The sequence below is a fragment of the Equus quagga genome, chromosome 3 (assembly GCF_021613505.1).
Source record: "Equus quagga isolate Etosha38 chromosome 3, UCLA_HA_Equagga_1.0, whole genome shotgun sequence".
In the NCBI taxonomy this organism is placed as follows: domain Eukaryota; kingdom Metazoa; phylum Chordata; class Mammalia; order Perissodactyla; family Equidae; genus Equus; species Equus quagga.
Window position 1 is genome coordinate 153,186,385 of NC_060269.1, and position 18,420 is coordinate 153,204,804.

General features: G+C 40.6%; 1 protein-coding gene across 3 annotated transcripts in view; it reads right to left on the reverse strand.

The window, feature by feature from the left end:
* HTT (huntingtin) overlaps nt 1-18,420 on the reverse strand; it is a 163,458-nt gene that overhangs the window by 96,984 nt on the left and 48,054 nt on the right. The window contains exons 10-21 of one of the 3 annotated variants that reach the window (XM_046656986.1): nt 17,600-17,647; nt 14,475-14,555; nt 11,943-12,304; nt 8,923-9,046; nt 8,546-8,664; nt 6,615-6,726; nt 6,226-6,363; nt 4,905-5,063; nt 4,715-4,812; nt 3,436-3,575; nt 2,350-2,413; nt 1,999-2,099 (exon numbers count right to left, since the gene is read on the reverse strand). In XM_046656986.1, coding sequence (XP_046512942.1) covers nt 1,999-2,099; nt 2,350-2,413; nt 3,436-3,575; nt 4,715-4,812; nt 4,905-5,063; nt 6,226-6,363; nt 6,615-6,726; nt 8,546-8,664; nt 8,923-9,046; nt 11,943-12,304; nt 14,475-14,555; nt 17,600-17,647 — 1,546 coding nt within the window. Of the gene's footprint in view, nt 1-1,998; nt 2,100-2,349; nt 2,414-3,435; nt 3,576-4,714; nt 4,813-4,904; nt 5,064-6,225; nt 6,364-6,614; nt 6,727-8,545; nt 8,665-8,922; nt 9,047-11,942; nt 12,305-14,305; nt 14,442-14,474; nt 14,556-17,599; nt 17,648-18,420 lie in introns of those variants that run through there. The other 2 variants (XM_046656987.1, XM_046656989.1) reach the window with 2 other exon arrangements.

An 18,420-nucleotide genomic window follows, 5' to 3' on the forward strand; every position in this document is an offset into this window, starting at 1 on the left:
TCAGTAAACATGTATTATTTTTAAAACAAGTTAAAAGTTATTTTTTGAAAAATAGCAATTTCTGCCTAAACAATGGACACAAATTTAACTTTTTTTGAAATATTTGTTGTGGTGAGAAGACTCAGGCACAATCATATTCTGGTAGTGGCAATATAAATTGGTATGTTCCTAGAGAGTAATTTCACAAGTACCAAAACCCATACAAAATCCACCTCTAGGTATCTACCCAAGAGAAATGAAAACATATGTCCACACACAGTCTCATAGGCCAATGTTCAAGCAGCATGGTTCATAGTAGCCAAAAAGTAGAAATAATATCAATCATCTGCTGAACAGATAAATAAAATATGGTATTATCCATGAAATGGATAAAAGGAATAAGCTACTGGTACATGCTACAGCATGGATGAACCTCAAAAACTAAGTGAAAGAACTCAGATGCAAATTCCAACAACTGTATGATCCCATTTATATAAAATGTCCAGAAAAAGGCAAATCACTAGGGACAGGAGGTAGATTAGTAGATGAATTCCCACTGTGGGTGGGAACTGGCAGTTACTGCAAAAGGGCACAAGGGATCTTTTTGCGATGGTGGAAATGTTCTAAAATTGGATGTGGTAATGGTTACACAAATTTGTAAGTTTACTAAAATCATTTAATTGTACACTTAAAATGGGATATAAAATTATACCTCAATAAAACCACTAGAAATTTTAAAAAAAATCATCAAAAAGCTTGGCCTAGTAACTCAACTTCCAGGAATTAATTCTAAGAAACAAAAGATACATAAACATGTATGTATAGCAACAGTATTACTCACTATTCAAATCAAAGTAAACTTAATATTCAACCAAATAATATTTACATAAAAATTTAGCACAACTACATAGTAAAAAAATGGCTACTTGGGGCTGGCCCCATGGCCTCATGGTTAAGCTCAGCGTGCTCGGCTCTGGTGGCCCAGGTTCGGCTCCTGGATGTGGACCTAGACCACTTATCAGCAGCCATGCTGTGGTGGCAACCCACATACAAAATACAGGAAGACTGGCACAGATGTTAGCTTAGGGTGAATATTCCTCAAGCAAAAAGAGGAAGATTGGCAACAGATGTTAGCTCAGGGCCAATCTTCCTCAGGAAAAAAAAAAGGGCTACGAATTAAATTTTTTTTTGTGACAATGATTTTCTCTGAACTAACATCTGTTGCCAATCTTCCTCTTTTTTTCGCTTGAGGAAGATTAATCCTGAGCTAACATCTGCGTCAATCTCACTCTATTTTCTAAGTGGGTCATCATCACAGCATGGCTTGAAAAGTGGTGTAGGTCCACACCCAGGATCCAAACCTGTGAACCTGGGCCGCCAAAGTGGAGCGCGTCACACTTAACTGCTATGCCACAGGGCCAGCCCCAAAATTTCTTTTTTTAAAACAATATTTATAGCCTTTATTTACCTCACACTATATGAAATGTCATGCATGTCATATTTCACTACAGAAAAATGAATGTATCTGAATACAGGATGCTGTCCCAGAAAACACTGGTGGTTAAAAGTTCTTTTTTAGAAGAGTATTTGATAACAAGAAGATGTTTACTATATTACAAACTTGTAAGTATATTTTGTCCCAATTTTGAAAAAGAAACTCATACACAGGATATACAAAATGTTAACAGTGCGAAATGTTAAGTGATTATCTCCAGTGGTAAAACTGAAGGTGATTTTTATTTTCTCTTAGTGCTATTCTCTATATTCCAAAATTTTGACAATGAAAGTGCATTACTCTTACAATAGGAGGTTAGTGTTCTGTTGTTGTTTTATCATATTAGACCCTTACAGTAGCAAATAATATCTTTTTTGATAGTTTAAGAGTAGCTGAAACAGTGAGCCCAAAAGATTTATGAATACTGCCCAAATACTCTGAATTTTTCCCTCTCTTCTTATTCCCATACCATTTAGTACTTCAACCAAAAAAGGGAATAAAGAGAGAAAATATTCGATAAGTACCTCATTAATGAAGCTGCAGCAACATGTCGCACCCTGGGGTCTTCATCCCCAAGCAAATAGATGACAACATTATTGAGCACTCGTTCTTGCAGTTTTAACCGCTTTAGAGAGAAGGATAATAAAAATAGATATAATCTCTGTATTTAACTAAATTTTAGGTAAGATATTTTGGAAACCCAGTGAGGAAGAACTCAAGATCACTAGTCTTAAATTCACATATACAATCACAACTTTCATGATAGAAATTGTGAAATAAATCTAAAACAGGCTGCAGTCAGAGAAATTCTAAGCCACTAGGGAAGTGGAATTCCTGGAGGCTAAAACACAGCCTCACGAAAGTGAACTGCTTACCCCTGTGTAATGATGAGCCCCTCTGTGTATGTTTTCCGCTTTTGCCTCCAAAAAGCTCACCAACCTAACGAAAGAACATATTTAACAATGAAATACTTTAGTTACTCACAAACACCCAGTGATGGCCTGCGAGACAGACAGACAGAACGATGAGGAAGGCTGGCTCCAGAGTGTATTAAGCCAGCTGCAGTGGAAGGCTCTAAGAGGCAGCACTTACTTAAAATAACAGAAAGACTAATAATTTTAAAACAAGCAGAATTTATATTCCTCTCAGAATTCTACTCAGTAACACAGTACTAAGTAAATTGTTTTTCTTCAAAATAAACATCTACTATTTTGAAAGACTCCAAGTGGCCTACAGAATTAGCTCAGACACCTATCAAAGAAGGTGTGAGAGCTGAGATTCCCGCACCTTCCCGCTGATGCAGATGGGGCTGTGTGGCCTCGGGCAAGTTTTCACCCACCCTTCCTCTGTGACGTGGAGGTGAGAACAATCCCTAATTCACAGAGATGTTCTGAGGATGAAAGAAAATAACCCTAGCACTGAGCCTGGCATGTAATAGGCACTCTAAATGATGGGTTAACAAAACAAAAATCTGGTTACATAACAAAAGAAAATTTCCCTTCTAAAAGAAAGCATTGGAAGAAAACATCTCGAAGCAAAACTTACTCTTAGAAAATGAAAAATTGCAAGATATCAAAAGTTATTTTTAAATTTAAACAAAATACAAATCAGCTATTTGATCTAAGCTCAATATAATGATGAGTATATTCCTTTTTTAAACAAGCAGAATCGATATAAACTAAATTATTTTAAAAGTTTGAGCTCTTTTATTCTCACCATTAAGGACACTAAAATGATTAAGACCACCAGAAAAGTCCACTCCTCTGCCTATATTTAAAAATTACAAAAATAGGGCAAAGTCGAGGAGGAGAAAATCACTATCAGCTATCTAAACTCCTCAGATTTCTGATGCACAGCTTCCTTGATAACCATCACTACTTGTATTGACTGATCCTTTCAACTCTTAGTTCAAACTTCTGAGCGGCTTTGGTGCATCAACACAACGAACCTCATTCGCTTACCTGAAGTCGAGCTCTGCAAGAGTTTCCAAAAGCTCTGTCCTCACCAGCCAGTAGGAACTATTCCTCAGAGTCAGCACATCAGTGATCAGCTGCAATCCGAATTCACTATAGCTGCTGCTACAAAGACTCATGACGCAGTGCTGAAAAACACGGCCACCGCAGGATGGCGGCAGGGTTAGCCTCGTGCTGTAGCTGCCGCTGGATGGTTGATGACATCACTCTCATACATACCTGTTTTGTCTTTTCTTAACTGCAACAGGGATGTTGCACTTTTTCCACATCGGTCAGAAATATTTATAACATATAATTTATCTCAGTAAACTCAAGTTGAAAAGTAAATGTGTCCCTTTCACATAACTTTGCTTCTTTCTTCCTCTCCTTCCTGCCTTTGTCATGGTCTCCACGCCCAGACACCAACTTCACAAACATTTATCAGTGGTAAAGAGGGAGACCGTGTAACACAGCACCACCGCCACTTCTGAAACAAATCTCAGACCCAGGGCAGGGACACGGGACCCAAGGCCTTTTTGATGTTACTGTGTACTTCACTGTACAAGGGGACAGGAGAGGGCCCCTGTGGTGGCAGTTCCCTTCCCTGCACCTTCTGAGCACAGATGTGGCATTTCCACACACAGGCTGATTCATGCTGACTTTGGGCCAGCAACTTCACTGTGATGCCAACAACTTCCTTCTGCTCCAGGAATGACAGACCGGCTGAAACTTGGCAAACATTTGGAACTAAAGAACAATTCTGGCCAGGCCATGAAATTTTAAAAAGGGAAGGTATCCAATAAATTTGACAACTGTAGGGTTTTTGTTTTGATTTTTACTGTTGTTGACTTGTCAGTCATGATTTAGGAAACAGCTGATATATAAAGGTTTGACACACTACCATTTACAGGACTGAGGCTACTCCACTGATACAAACATCAGAGGTGATTAAAGAACCTCCAAAGCTCACTCTAACTCGCAGCACTCTGTGGGCCTGAGAGAGCTGTTTTTTAATTCAACAGGTTTTACACTTAATGTTAAACAAGGTGTATTTCAAACAAATACTCTGAGAGTTAAAACAAACTAAAGTCTATTAAACCTTAACTTCATTGGCAATGTTTTCCTTTTAAAGCCAAGTGGTGGATACAATATTGTAACAATATGTAAACATACCATATACAGCTTTAGAATGTCTGGAAATATTTAATATTAAACTCCAATTTTAATTGTAACAATGGTAAAATCTCCACTAATTAAAGAAATGATTTCCACAAATGATTATGCTTACCCTCACAGCTGTACAAGCCAACTTGCAAGTAACAGAAGATTCATCCTTCAAAGTTTTCTGCAGCAAAGGAATGCAGTCCACCAGAGAAAACGTATTTCCTGATCAGAAGAGCAAGCAACAAATACCTTCATGTAAACTTGAATTTGAGAATTCTATCTAAAACAGACACTACTGAAAACTGGGCTGTTACCTGTCAGTGTTCTAACGGTGGCCACCCAGTCTCCCACATGGAAGCGGGACCTGCTGAGGATGGAGTAGACAAGGGTCCCACAGAGAATGGCTGTGGCTCCTCTGACCTGCGGATCTCCATGGTCAATGTAGTTCAAGACGTCTGAGACATACTGCTCCTCTGCAGGGATAAATTGCCCATCCACTGTACGAGTCCCCACCATCAACTTTTATTTTATTTTTAAATTTTAGTATGTTGTATTTTCATTTTCATTTGCCTCCAGGTATTTTTTGATTTCTCCTTTGATTTCTTTCTTTTTTTTTTAATTTTGTTTTTTGAGGAAGATTAGCCCTGAGCTAACATCTGCCACCAATCCTTCTCTTTTTGCTGAGGAAGACTGGCCATGAGCTAACATTCATGCCCATGTTCCTCTACTTTATATGTGGGATGCCTGCCACAGCATGGCTTGACAAGTGGTACGTAGGTCTACACCCAGAATCCAAACCAGCGAACCCAATGCCGCTGAAGCAGAATGTGTGAACTTAACTGCTGCACCACCGGGCTGGCCCCTCAACTCTTAATTCAAAATAAAAGCTTAATTCTCAGGGGATTAAAAAGGGGGGGGGGTGCAAGATGGCGATCCATATCCAGAAAAGACTTGAATATAATAACCATGAGTGGTAAAAAGTATTTTGGGGTTTGAAGATTCTAGATTCATCATATCCCTGATATTACTTCAACACAACAGATTTTCTGGATTATAATCCCAGGTTGTCAGCCAATAATCAAAATTCCAAGACTTTATTTCAAAAAAAGATTAGAGAATCTCAAGCTAGTCCACACCTACCTAAAAGAAATTCAAAAGCACAAGTTTGTCCCCTCACCCAAAGAAAAAGAGAAGGCGGGACTCTGGTTTCAGAAGTGCAGTTCTCCCCGCCATTTACTCCATAACGGCCCGCGTCCCAGAACGGGCGCCATGCGTGACTGGGTCTGCTGGTATTTCAGCCGGTCCCAGTTCCCGCTTGTCTGAGTGTGAACGCCTAGCCTGCTTGAGTGTGACCCAAAACAATTTTAATTATACACAATTTCTGCTTCTGGTATAAATCCAATACATACGTAAAGTGGCTCTTATGTTCCCAAATTTCTATTCATTTGTGTGTTTCAACTAAACATCACATCTACAGGGAGTCCAAGAAGCCAAAAACATTACTATTCGTGTGTTTTATGGAGAACTACAACAGTTCAAATGCCACAAATTAACTGAAAAAAACTTATTAATCTAAAACAAAACAGCCAAAATAATGATTAAACATGAGGAATGAGATGTGAACTTTTAACATACCAGGGTATTCCGTGGTTTCAAGAGGTACTTTATAAAGTTTGCTGAAGAAAGATTCTGGATGAAGGGCCACAGCAGCTCCCACACAGCTGAGGGCCAGCGCCTTCACACTGACCCTCACGTCCCTGTCCGGAACCAAGGCTGCAAAGAAACCACCTGGGTCACCTTCAGCTTAAAAGCAGTAAACATTTGGTTTCCAAACAAAGAAAACTAGACCCACTAAACCAGCTCCCCCATCAGCCCCTCTCTTCTCCTGTCAGCTAGTGAAAACAAAGCTCACCCCTAGATTCTACTCCCTCCGCTCAAGAACAAGGCACAAAATTGGCCACCAAGTTGACCTCTGACACCTAAAGTTACTTCCTTCAACTTTGCACCTACCCTTCTATACTTACCATTTTTTTCCCCAGTTAGCAAAAATGAAGCAGACAAAAGGCGGACACAGTGGACAAGAGGAGCAGAATCATCATCAGCAGATCGTCCTATGTCTCCTTTGATCCGGCAAGGCTAGAACACAGGAACTGACATTGTTTGTCTTATAATCAAACAATCAACACATCTGCTCATTAGTTCATTCAACAACTAGTTCCAGCACAGCAATTATGCCAGGCTCCAGGGACACAGAGATGCCTCTCTGTGCCCGTAGACATGCCTGACCTTGCAGACCACCGTGGAGCAGAATTACACTGGTCAGAGGCAGATTATGACACAGGGTCTTGTGGGCTGTGGCAGGGAGGAGCTCAGCATGCAGCGAGGGAGCACTGGATAGGAAGGCAGCTAAGAACCAGCATCCAGGAGAGGCTGTTCAGGGAAGCACAGCATGAGCCATCATCTATAGGACAAGGGGAAACTACTCAGGCAGAGGAAAGAGCCTGGGGAAAGCCCCAAACTGAAAGGGAATAGGCCTTGTGCAAGGGGACCTGGAAAGAACCGCCAAGGTTGCAACATAATTGAGCAACTACTGCAGGACTAAGTACAAAACATTATTTCTTGTGCTGAAAGAATTTAAAATTAACTGGGAAGACAGGACATTTACATGTAAAAGGGTAAGAAATATACAGGTATTTTAAAAACAGTTCAACAGATAACTCAACAACAAAAAACCCAAACAACCCGATTAAAAAGTGGGCAGAAGACTTGAATAGACATTTCTCCAAAGATACAGGACTAGCCAATAACCCACATGAAAAGATACTGGACATCACTAATCATTAGGGAAATGCAAGTTAAAACCACAATGATACACCACCTCATACCCAGATGGCTACTATCAAACAAACAGAAAATAAGTGTTGGCGAGGATGTGGAGAATACGGAACCCTTGTACACTGCTGGTGGGAATGTAAAATAGGGCAGCTGCTGTGGAGAACAGTATGGCTATTCCTCAAAAAATTAAACATAGAACTACCACATGATCCTGCAATTCCACATCTAGGTCTATACCCACAAGAATTGAAATCAGGGTCTTGAAGAGATATTGTCCACCCACGTTCACAGCAGTATTATTCATAATTGCCAAAAGGTAGAAGTAACCCAAGTGTCTGTCAACGGATGAACAGAAAAACAAAAGGTGGTATACAGATATCATAGAATATTATTTAGCCTTAAAAAGGAAGGAAATTCTGACACATGCTATACTATGCATGAACCTTAAGGACATTCTGCTGAGTAAAATAAGCCAGTCGCAAAAGGACAAATACTGTACAATTCCACTTACAGGAGGCCCCTAGAGTAGTCAAATCCACAGAGACAGAAAGTAGAACGGTGGGTGCCAGGGGCTGGCGGAGGGGAATGAGGAGTTAGTGTTTAATGGGGACGGAGTTTCAGTTTGGGACGATGAAAAAGTTCTGGCGATGGATGATGGTGATGTTGCACAACACTGTGAATATACTTAATGCCACTGAACTGTACACTTAAAAATGGTTAGGATGGTAAATTTTATGTTATGTGTATTTTACCACAAAAACAAATAAACAAACAAACTAATTAATTCAATGGAACAAAAACAAGAAATGTTGCAAGGCCATGCACACCATCAAACAAATGGTCCAAGAAATCAGGTGAGGTAGCAATCAGTTAAGACAGACTTGTCTGGGAAGGACTCTCAAGGGAGGCAGAACTTTAGGCAATTCTTAAGGGATTGGGTGGTACCTGGAGAGGCAGAGAAGAGCAGACCTGGGAACAGATCAATATTTAAAGGGAAAGAGCTGAGGAAAAGCTTAGAGATGGGAAAGCTAGAAGCATGGCAGACAGACAGTAGCCGAAGTGATTTTAAACACTCATACAAGCTCAGAATGCTGAGCAGTCTCATGCCTAAACGTCTCACCTTGTTTTCTTGATCTCCTGGTTCAGTAGCTTCATCTCTTGAGACAAATTTATCTATACTGCTGTCAGAGGGCTGCCTGCTGTGGCCCAGCCTTTCCAACAAATGTGCTTGTTGAAGGGCTTCAAAAACAGAGAAATCGAGATTAAGTGACAAGTTTCCAATTAAAACACAAAAACGCATATTTACACAAAGTCAACATGAAAGTACAGGATTTAGATCAAGAAAAAAGATGATCATTCCTCAATTAATCTCATTTGCTATTTACAACTCAGAGAACAAAGATATCAAAAGATTTCTTCTTGGAAGTTAAGATAAAACTAAGATGCCAGGGTTGAAAACAAGACCATTCCACAGTATGTGGCCTGAAGTCAACATACCAACTGCGGAGTCTGTGAAAGCATCCACGTCTTCATCGGGAAGAAGACCTGCGGCCTCCTCACCCTCGTCCCGCGGCTGTCCGATCTGCATCCCCGAATACTGGCCATCAGGACCATCTAACACCTAAAAGATTCGAGAGAGGCTGTGAGAATTCTGAGTGTGACTGCCCAGGGACAAGCCCCTCAACACAGAAAGGCAAAGGCCACAAATAACAGGAACTACATCTCACATCCTAACACAAAGGTCCACAAAGGTCATTTCCTCACATGCACAGAAAGGCATGCGTATAAATAACCAAGAGTTTTTGATCACACATTACTACTACATTATAAAAAGCTTTTATAACTTTAAAAATTCCAAAGAAATTCCAATCTGGAAATTTCTCTTTTTGATTAAAAAAATCCAAACAAAAACCTCTGTCTTCACAAGGAAATTTTACAGTAAGTCAAAAATGAGGAAAATCTTTTAGACAAAAATCTAACAACATAACAGGTTATCTCCTAAACTGCTAGGACTGAACCAACTCAGTTGTCTTTTTTGAGGAAGATTAGCCCTGAGCTAACACCCACCGCCAATCGTCCTCTTTAGGTGCTGAGGAAGACTGGCCCTGAGCTAACATCTGTGCCCATCTTCCTCCATTTTTCATGTGGATGCCTGCCACAGCCTGGCCTGATAAATGGTGCACAGGTCCACACCCAGGATCAGAACCATTGAAGCCTAGGCCACCAAAGTGGAATGTGAGAACTTAACCACTGAAACACCAGGCCAGCCCCTCCAACTCAGTTTTGAACACAGTATTTCATATATTTAGCCATAAACTTGTGTTTGATTCTATATTGCAAAATTTTTCACAACCACTTCAAATCCCATGTAATTTACCCTAAACACCTGAGTGATGAACCCTCAGTATGCTAGTAAATTAGTTGAAATATCATTTTTAAAAATCTTTCCAAATCCTTACAATTAAAAAATTAAGTTACATGACCAAAACAATCAAGAAAGAAATGATTTCGTCCATTCTCCACCCTCCAGATTAGTTTGCCAAAAAACCTTGCTGTAGTTACAAAAAAAAAAAAGGTTAAAATGAAAAGTTGCACCATATTAGGAATACCTTACTATACACTAGGCAGGATCAAAAGCACTTTACGTGTATTATCACCCTTAATCTTCATAAGTCTTACAATGTAAGTACTGTTATCACCCTCATTTTACAGAAAAGAAGACTGAGGCAAGAAGGGACATAACTACTCCAGGCTACACAGCTAGTAAACAGCAGAGCCAGAATTCTCATCCTGGTGGGCTACCCCTGAGCCAAGCCACATAACTACCACACTGAGCTGTCTCATGAGACAATTCCCTATCCCCTTCACTCTGCTTATTCTTCTCTATGGCATTTATCACCATCTGCCCATGTATTTCTTTACTTGTTGATTGATCATTAGCTTATCATCTGCCCCCCACACACGCACACACTCTAGAACAGGGGTAGGTAAACTACAACCTGTGGGCCAAAAACTGGCCACCACCTGTTTTTGTAAATAACATTTTACTGGAACACAGTCATGCTCATTCATTAACATATTGTCTATGGCTGCTTTCACACTACAACAGCAGAGATAAGTGTGCAACACAGGCTGTATGGCTCACAAAACCAAAGATATTTACTATCTGGCCCTATATGGAAAGAGTTCGATGATACCTACTCTAGAATATTAGCTTCATGAGAGTAGTTTTGTTTGTTGTGCCCTCTACTTTATCTCCAGCTTGTAGAACAATCCCCAGAATATAATAGGTGCTCAATACATTTGTTCAGCAAAAAATTAAAGACTATAGCACATGGAAGCACCTTATAAACTAGAAAGAACTAGACCAGTGTGAGAAATAGCAAGGGAAGACATTTAGTTAAGCCCCAGAGAAGTCTACATAGGCCCCACTCCCAGCACTATCACACAGTAAACACCTGCTGAAACACTCCCAAAGAAGGAAATTTTCATAATTCCTATGGTCATTCATTCCTATTTCTAACAAGTCTGTCCAGAACTCATCTACTACGAAGAGGCCAGATGTCCCATGGAAGTTGGTGCAATAAAGAACGCAGACATTCCCTCCGCACACTTGACACACTACTGAGCCCAGAGCTTCCCCACCTTCTCTCCTCCCTGCACGCTGGTCCCTTTCCTTACTTGAAATCACTTCCCACTGTTTCAGTCATTTGTCCTATCCTCCTCCAGGTCTTCCAGTTAAAACCCTAACCGTGAGCTCAGTTCTCCAACAGAGTAAGTGTAAATCCACACGCCATTAGAAACCACATCCATGTGACAATTTGACAACTGCCAAAGGGGACATGCAAGTGCTTTATCTTGGGATTGGTAACTCAATGTTTCTGTATTTGTTCAAGTAAAAAAAACAAAACCATGTTCTTAATAAAATACATTCAATAGTAGCAAAACACTTAATGCACAAACTATTCAAATGAAATTGGGATGTGAAACTCAGTATACACTTGTACCAAACTTTTTGATTAGACTATCCTTGAGGTGTTTCTTGTCCACTAATTCAGAGATCAGAGGTACTTAAGTCCATGCTCTGTAAGATGGGATACGCTGTAAAAGTTTTTTAAAAGGCAAAAAGTGTTAATGCACAGTATTAATGTTATTAATCACATTGTTAATGTCAGGCTCCTCATGGACTTTTTAAAATAATGATTTAATCTGTGCCCAACAAGGTTTTAAAGAATTTAAAATGCACTCTATTTTAGCAGAGTTCATATCATCAACTAATTTTTGACCTCCGTGTTCAACACAAATGACACTCTGCCACTTCCTTCATGAAGTGAAGGTGTCAGATGGGGTCGAGCTCTCCATTCACGATCTGAGCTGGTGACCTCTGTACTGCTATGAGTGGATCAGACAGGAGGAGAGGAATAAGTAGGAGGGTCCAGGTATGGGCCTACAGGGAAGAGCTCGGACATACGACAGGTCTCTCTTCAGAAACCAGGGACCCCCCTCTGCCCACTTACAATTTCAGAACTGTCCGAAGGGGTCACGGCCGAATCCGGCCCTTCAGTGGTGGTTTGTGAGCTGTCACTGATGGGCGAGGATGCCTGCGTCCCATCATTCAAGTCCATGGCAGGATCAGACGGGACAGCGCTGATCTGGCTGGAGCTGTGGCTCAAGATGTCCTCCTCATCCCCATCGGTGGCAGCGCTCGTCAAGTCACAGCCAGTCAGATCCACTGAGTCTGGCTGCAGTGTATGCTGTGACCGGGGCTGCTCGGTGATAATGTCGTGACCCGCAGAGTCAGCGGCTGAGCTAGCAGAGCCAGGAGTGGAGACCCCTGAAGAGGCAGCCAGCTCACCACCAATCTCACCCTTGACTGAGGCTGGAGACAAAGAAACACTCATTCCTCAATGGGCAGGAAAAACATTCAATAGAGAATAACATATTTGCAAAATACCCTCAAATGCACTGTCTCCAAATGTTTTAACTGCAAAAAATCCTGAAACACAGTGAAAATATGAACTAGTAAATTTCAAAAGACAACACTGCATCCTCCAAATGTTACTAAAACTGCCTTTTCCTGTATTATCTACTTACCTTTTACTATATTCCTACATATTAATAAAATAAAGATCAGCAGCAGGTATTTTTTAAATACTAGGAATATTCTCAAAAGGTATTTCACTGCAAAAAACTGAAATATGGCCAGCCACATTACTGGTTCTTAAGCAACTTCAAGTTCTTAAGTAACTGCTCTAGCCTTAGCTTGGAGCCACAGAGAGAGACTGCCTGGCAACCACAAGCAGCCTGGTCAGGTGCAGCAGGCTGGGTGCACACAAATGCCTGGGTGCTTGAGGCAAGCAGTGCTCAGAAAAGATAGTAAATTCACCGTCTCTTTGATTTAGGCTTTCTTCTTCCAAGATCCTATTCAAGACCTCTAATCCAGTTGTATTCTCCTGCAATATAAATCTGCACCACATTTTCCTAGTTTTTCGTTTTTTGGTGAGGAATATTCACCTTGAGCTAACATTGGTTTCCAATCTTCCTCTTTTTTTTTTGCTTGAGGAAGACTGGCCCTGAGCTAACATCTGTGCCAGTCTTCCTCCACTTTGTATGTGGGACGCCTTCACAGCATGGCTGAGGAATGGAGTAGGTGTACACCTGGGATTTGAACCTACAAAGCCAGGCCTCCAAAGTGGAACGCACAGAACTTTACCCACTCGGCCACGGCGCCGGCCCCCCTAGTTTAGTTTTTAAATTCCCATTTAAAAAAACAAGAGGGGCTGGCCCCGTGGCCGAGTGGTTAAGTTCACAAGATCTGCTTTGGTAGCCCAGGGTTTCACCAGTTCAGATCCTGGGCGCAGACATGGCATCGCTCATCAGGCCATGGTGATGTGGCGTCCCACATAGCAGAACCAGAAGGACCTACATCTAGAATATACAACTATGTACTGAGGGGGCTTTGGGGAGAAGAAGAAGAGAAAAAAGGAAGAAGATTGGCAGCAGATGTTAGCTCAGGTGCCAATTTTTTAAATAAGTAAATAAATAAACACTACACACAAACCAATTAACAAAAAGATCAACATCAAGCTGTTAGCAATGTCACTCCTGGAGGCCACTGGGTCAGTGAGCACTTAAGCTGCACAATGTTCTGGATAAATGTAATTTTTTTGTTGTTTTAACTTTTTTTAATCAGGAAAAAAGTGATTTCTATTTTGTAAAATAAACAAATAATTGCCACTAGGATTATTCAGAATTTCCTTCCCAAATATTTGAACCTTATTTTCAGTTATCTAAAAATATTCTTTTGGATAGGATTATACAACCCAAACCAGTCTCCTTTAATCCATTTATTAGCGTCTTAGTCAACACTCATCTTTTATAAGGCGAACTGAGAATCTAATTAGGTAACAAACAAATGTAAACAAACAAATTCTTTCAAGTTAAATTATCCATGACAATTTTTTTTTTTTGAGGAAGATTAGCCCTGAGCTAACATCCACTGCCAATCCTCCTTTTTTTTGATGAGGAAGATTGGCCCTGAGCTAACATCCATGCCCATCTTCCTCTACTTTATATGTGGGACACCTGCCACAGCATAGCTTGATAAGCAGAATGTAGGTCCACACTCGGGATCCGAACCAGCGAACCCCGGGCCGCCAAAGTAGAGTATGCGAACTTAACAGCTGCACCACCAGGCTTGGCTCCTATCCATGACAATTTTCAATCCCATTCTCCCCATCACGAGCCATCCAACTCACTTCATGAGACACTTTACCCACCATCCCTTACTCAAAAAGACTTATGTGCAGGGACTAAATCTAATTTTAAAACAGCCCAAACCAAAGAAAACAGCAAATATTTGATGCAAGAAAACACACACCTGTTTCAAAGTAAACATTATAAAAGAAGCCTGGATTAGCCACCATTTGAGCAAGTTGGCTTCACCGCTACCCACCAGGAGGTACATCCACTGAGGTGCAGGGGAGGGGCAGCGGTGGGGGCCAGTAGAGAGGAGGAAGGTGGACACCACTGCCACTCATGAGAGCTACCTGCAAAGGCTGGGCTGCTGCTGTCAGACCTTGACTCAGAGTCCTCCTCCAAGGCTGCTGCTTCTCCCAAGAGCACTTTCCCTAGAAAATGATGGCAGGAGAGTCCCTTAAGCTTGCTAAAAGGAAGGACTTTGAAAATCAAATAAATGCACATTCTAAGCAGACATTCATAAGCAGATTTAATTCACCCCCCATACAGTTTATCACTACATGTAAGTATTTTTAAACCTCTAGGGTGCTAAACATAAAGAATGTAGCAATATTATACTTAGAGCATTACTAAAATCAATAAACCTATATGGAAAAAAGGTTAAAAGCAATGATTCTCAAACTGTACCAAAAAGTATTTTAATAATTAATAAATATTTATTGATTTATACTACTGGTAATATTAAATAATTCATATTACTTAATCTTAATTAATTATTTAATCTTAAAAATGGCAAGTTATGGCTGGAGCCAATTCTGTTAGTCCTTGGGCTACTCATTTCACATCTCCAATGGCACCTCAGAATTTATACATAAAACTGTTTTTGCTTTTTTTTTTTTTTAGGAAGATTAGCCCTGAGCTAACATCTGCTGCCAATCCTCCTCTTTTTGCTGAGGAAGACTGGCCTTGAGCTAACATTCACGCCCATCGTCCTCTATATGTGGGATGCCTACCACAGCACAGCTTTGCCAAGTGGTGCCATGTCCACACGCGGGATCCAAACCAGAGAACACCGGGCCCCTGAACTGGAACATGCGCACTTAATCACTGAGCCACTGGGCCAGCCCTAAAATGTTTATATCTAAAAGTCACTATTATTGTATTATCTTTTAATTTGCTAGATTCTAGGGTTGACAATCAAAACTCAAGCACTGTATGATCTGGGAGGATGGAACATTTCATCTTCTGCAAAATTCTAAAAATGCATTTTACAGGGGCCAGCCTGGTGGTGTAGTGGTTAAGTTCGTGCGCTCCGCTTTGGTGGCCTGGGGTTCACCTGTTCGGCTCCCAGGCATGGACCTATGCACCACTTATCAAGCCATGCTGTGGCAGGCATCCCACATATAAAGTAGAGGAAGACGAGAATGGATGTTAGCTCAGGGCTAATCTTTCTCAAAAAAAACCACATTTTACAGTTCCTGTTCCCAAACTTTATTTTAAGAAAAAAAGAAAACAAAAGTCTTAACTTGATTTAACTGGACTCATTAAATCGTTACGGTAACATTAGATACAAATGTCATTAAATGACACTAGCAAAATTCTTATTGGCAATTTCTAATTTCACTGCTTTTCAAAGAATAGGTCACAGCTGTGATAACTTCCATAAATCTACACTGATGTGACAGTAAAGGCAAAAAAGAAAAAGAAAAGGAAACCCCAAATCTAGATGAAATCAACACACCATTTGGCTTATCTACTAAATAATAGGGTCCTTTATTACAGAAAAAGTGATTTACCTTGAGAAAGCAAATAAAATTCCAACCTGTGAATTCATGTGTTAATGAAAGCAGTCTCCTCCTTGCAACTCGTAGTTTGCAAATCTCTTCCATGGAGCCCTCCCCAAGGAGGGGGAAGGGCCAGCTGCTGCCAGAGAAGGAACCCCAGGCCACCACTCCCCTCACCCTGACCCTGATCCTACATCCAACCACTCTGCTTTTATCTTTCTTATATACTGGCAGATTCCACTTGAAAAAAGGAATTTTGCGAGTACAACAAAAAAGTTTGAAAACCGTAGCTTTAAACGAGAGAGAAAAAAAAAAAACATTGGAAAAATAAAAAAGAGATTGAGGGGCCAGCCCCGTGGCTGAGTGGTTAAGTTCATTCACTCTGCTTCGGCGGCCCGGGGTTTTGCTGGTTCAGATCCTGGGCGCAGACGTGGCACCGCTCATCAAGCCACGCTGAGGCGGCGTCCCACATAGCACAACCAGAGGCACTCACAACTGGAATATACAGCTATGTACCAGGGGGCTTTGGGGAGAAGAAGAACAACAAAAAAGAGATTGAGGACATCTCCCGTGTCCTAGCTAGAAGATGACAAAACAACTCATCTTAATCACATGAATTAGTCACCTTTTTCATCATCACTGGGCAGAGCAACTAAGAAACAAAGGAGGCAAGTACCAGACTAACTTAGCCACAGGCTTGAAATCTTTCCTAATTCAAGAAGAGAGACACTAGCTTTCCCTAGAATCCTTTTGGCTTTCAAACAATCTGAGTGTTTCACCAAAATCTCAAACTTAGTTAAGTATCCCACACTAGGATGGCCCAAAAATTACTGATTACAAGTTCTTCTAGGAAACATTTATTAATTCAGTCAAGGCTAGAATATTATTCCTGTTAAGATCCCATTCAACTGCAAATAATATTACGCATCAGGCTCTAAAACACTCAAATCATGACACACAAAAAAGATTAGTCTCTTAAGATTCCAAATAGAAAATGATATCAACTCTTTCCTATGGAAATCTAGACTGGAAAAGAAAATGGGTGGTGTTGCAAAGTGATAATGTATAACAAAATTATCATATTATATCAGAAACACTTCAATTTAATTAAAATAAATTAAGCGCATCAGAACATTTTAGCATATACAAAGCTAAATATGGCTGAAAAATGATAACCAGGCCAAATGCAACAAAATACTTAAATAAACATTATTCCTAATACTAAACAAAACTGACTGGGAAGATGTTACCTTTATAAAATATAACAAATTCCCTAAAGCAGGAGTAGGCAAACTACTGTAAATAGTTCTGTAAATAGTTTCACTGTAACTTGGCCACATCGTTAGCCTAGTATTGTCTATGGCTGCCTTCCTGCCACAGGACAGAGCTGAAAGTTCCAAGAGACAGTAAGGCCCACAAGGCTAATATATGTACCATCTGGCCCTTTACAGGAAAGTTTGTTGACCCCTGGTCTAAAGCATTAGAAATTTATGACAAAGCAATTCTGATACACAATCAATTTTTAAAATCCACCCCACAGAACTATTCAGGCCTAGTTATCAGATTCCAGCAACATTTATACTACATACAATCACTGTGCTGAGAAGAGGCACAGACACAGTCGACAGTGTTCCAGAAATACAGAGAAAGCAGTAAGATTAACATAAGACTTCGACTTCTGAAATAATCACCTTTTTGTTTTCTTGAAAGGACAGGGCTGCATGAAGAACCCCCTCCGGCTGTAAATCACAGAAAATGACAGATGAAAGTAAGGCAATTAGCTGCTAAAATTTAGAAGGAATTCGAAAATCTTCAAAAAGTTTGATTTAACTTTAAAACTAGAGAATATGTGAACATATTTCCACAGGTGGTGCTAAAACACCATACTGTAACACTTCAATTTCAAAAACGTGAAAATTACATTAACACTGAAATACAGATTTCTAAAGATAAGAACTAAAATGTCAAAAGAGATAAAATAAAGCGCATTTAAGAAGCCAAATTAAAAACGTTAGAAATCTCAGATTATTGGTCAACTGATAATCAAGTATAAATTTTCATTAGAAGCAATCATTAGAAATGAGTATTTGCAGTAATTATTTGTAAGGCATGCATCCCACAGAGAAAAGGATTATCAGCAGAGAGGACAGTAAACAGGCATATTAACATTTTCTGCTAACAGTTCAGGCAAACATTTACGTTCAAACCAGGCAGCAATCAGCCCTCCAGGCATACTCTCCAGTCTGCTGCGCTGTGAGCAGAGGCCATGCCCCACCCATGCTGTACTCAATCGACCACAGACTGCAGGGCCTAGATAGAAGAGGCCTCCTCTGGGCAGGCCCCAGTTCTAGAGGATGCACTTCAGGGATCTCCCCCTATTCCAGCTCCCGAGGGGCAACTCCACATCAGACAGGGCCCACTGAGGATGGAGGAAAACCAGTGGTCACTCTGTAGGGAAGCATCCCCTTGTGCGACAAGGGCCCAATCCTCGAGAGCACAAAGAGCAGATGGA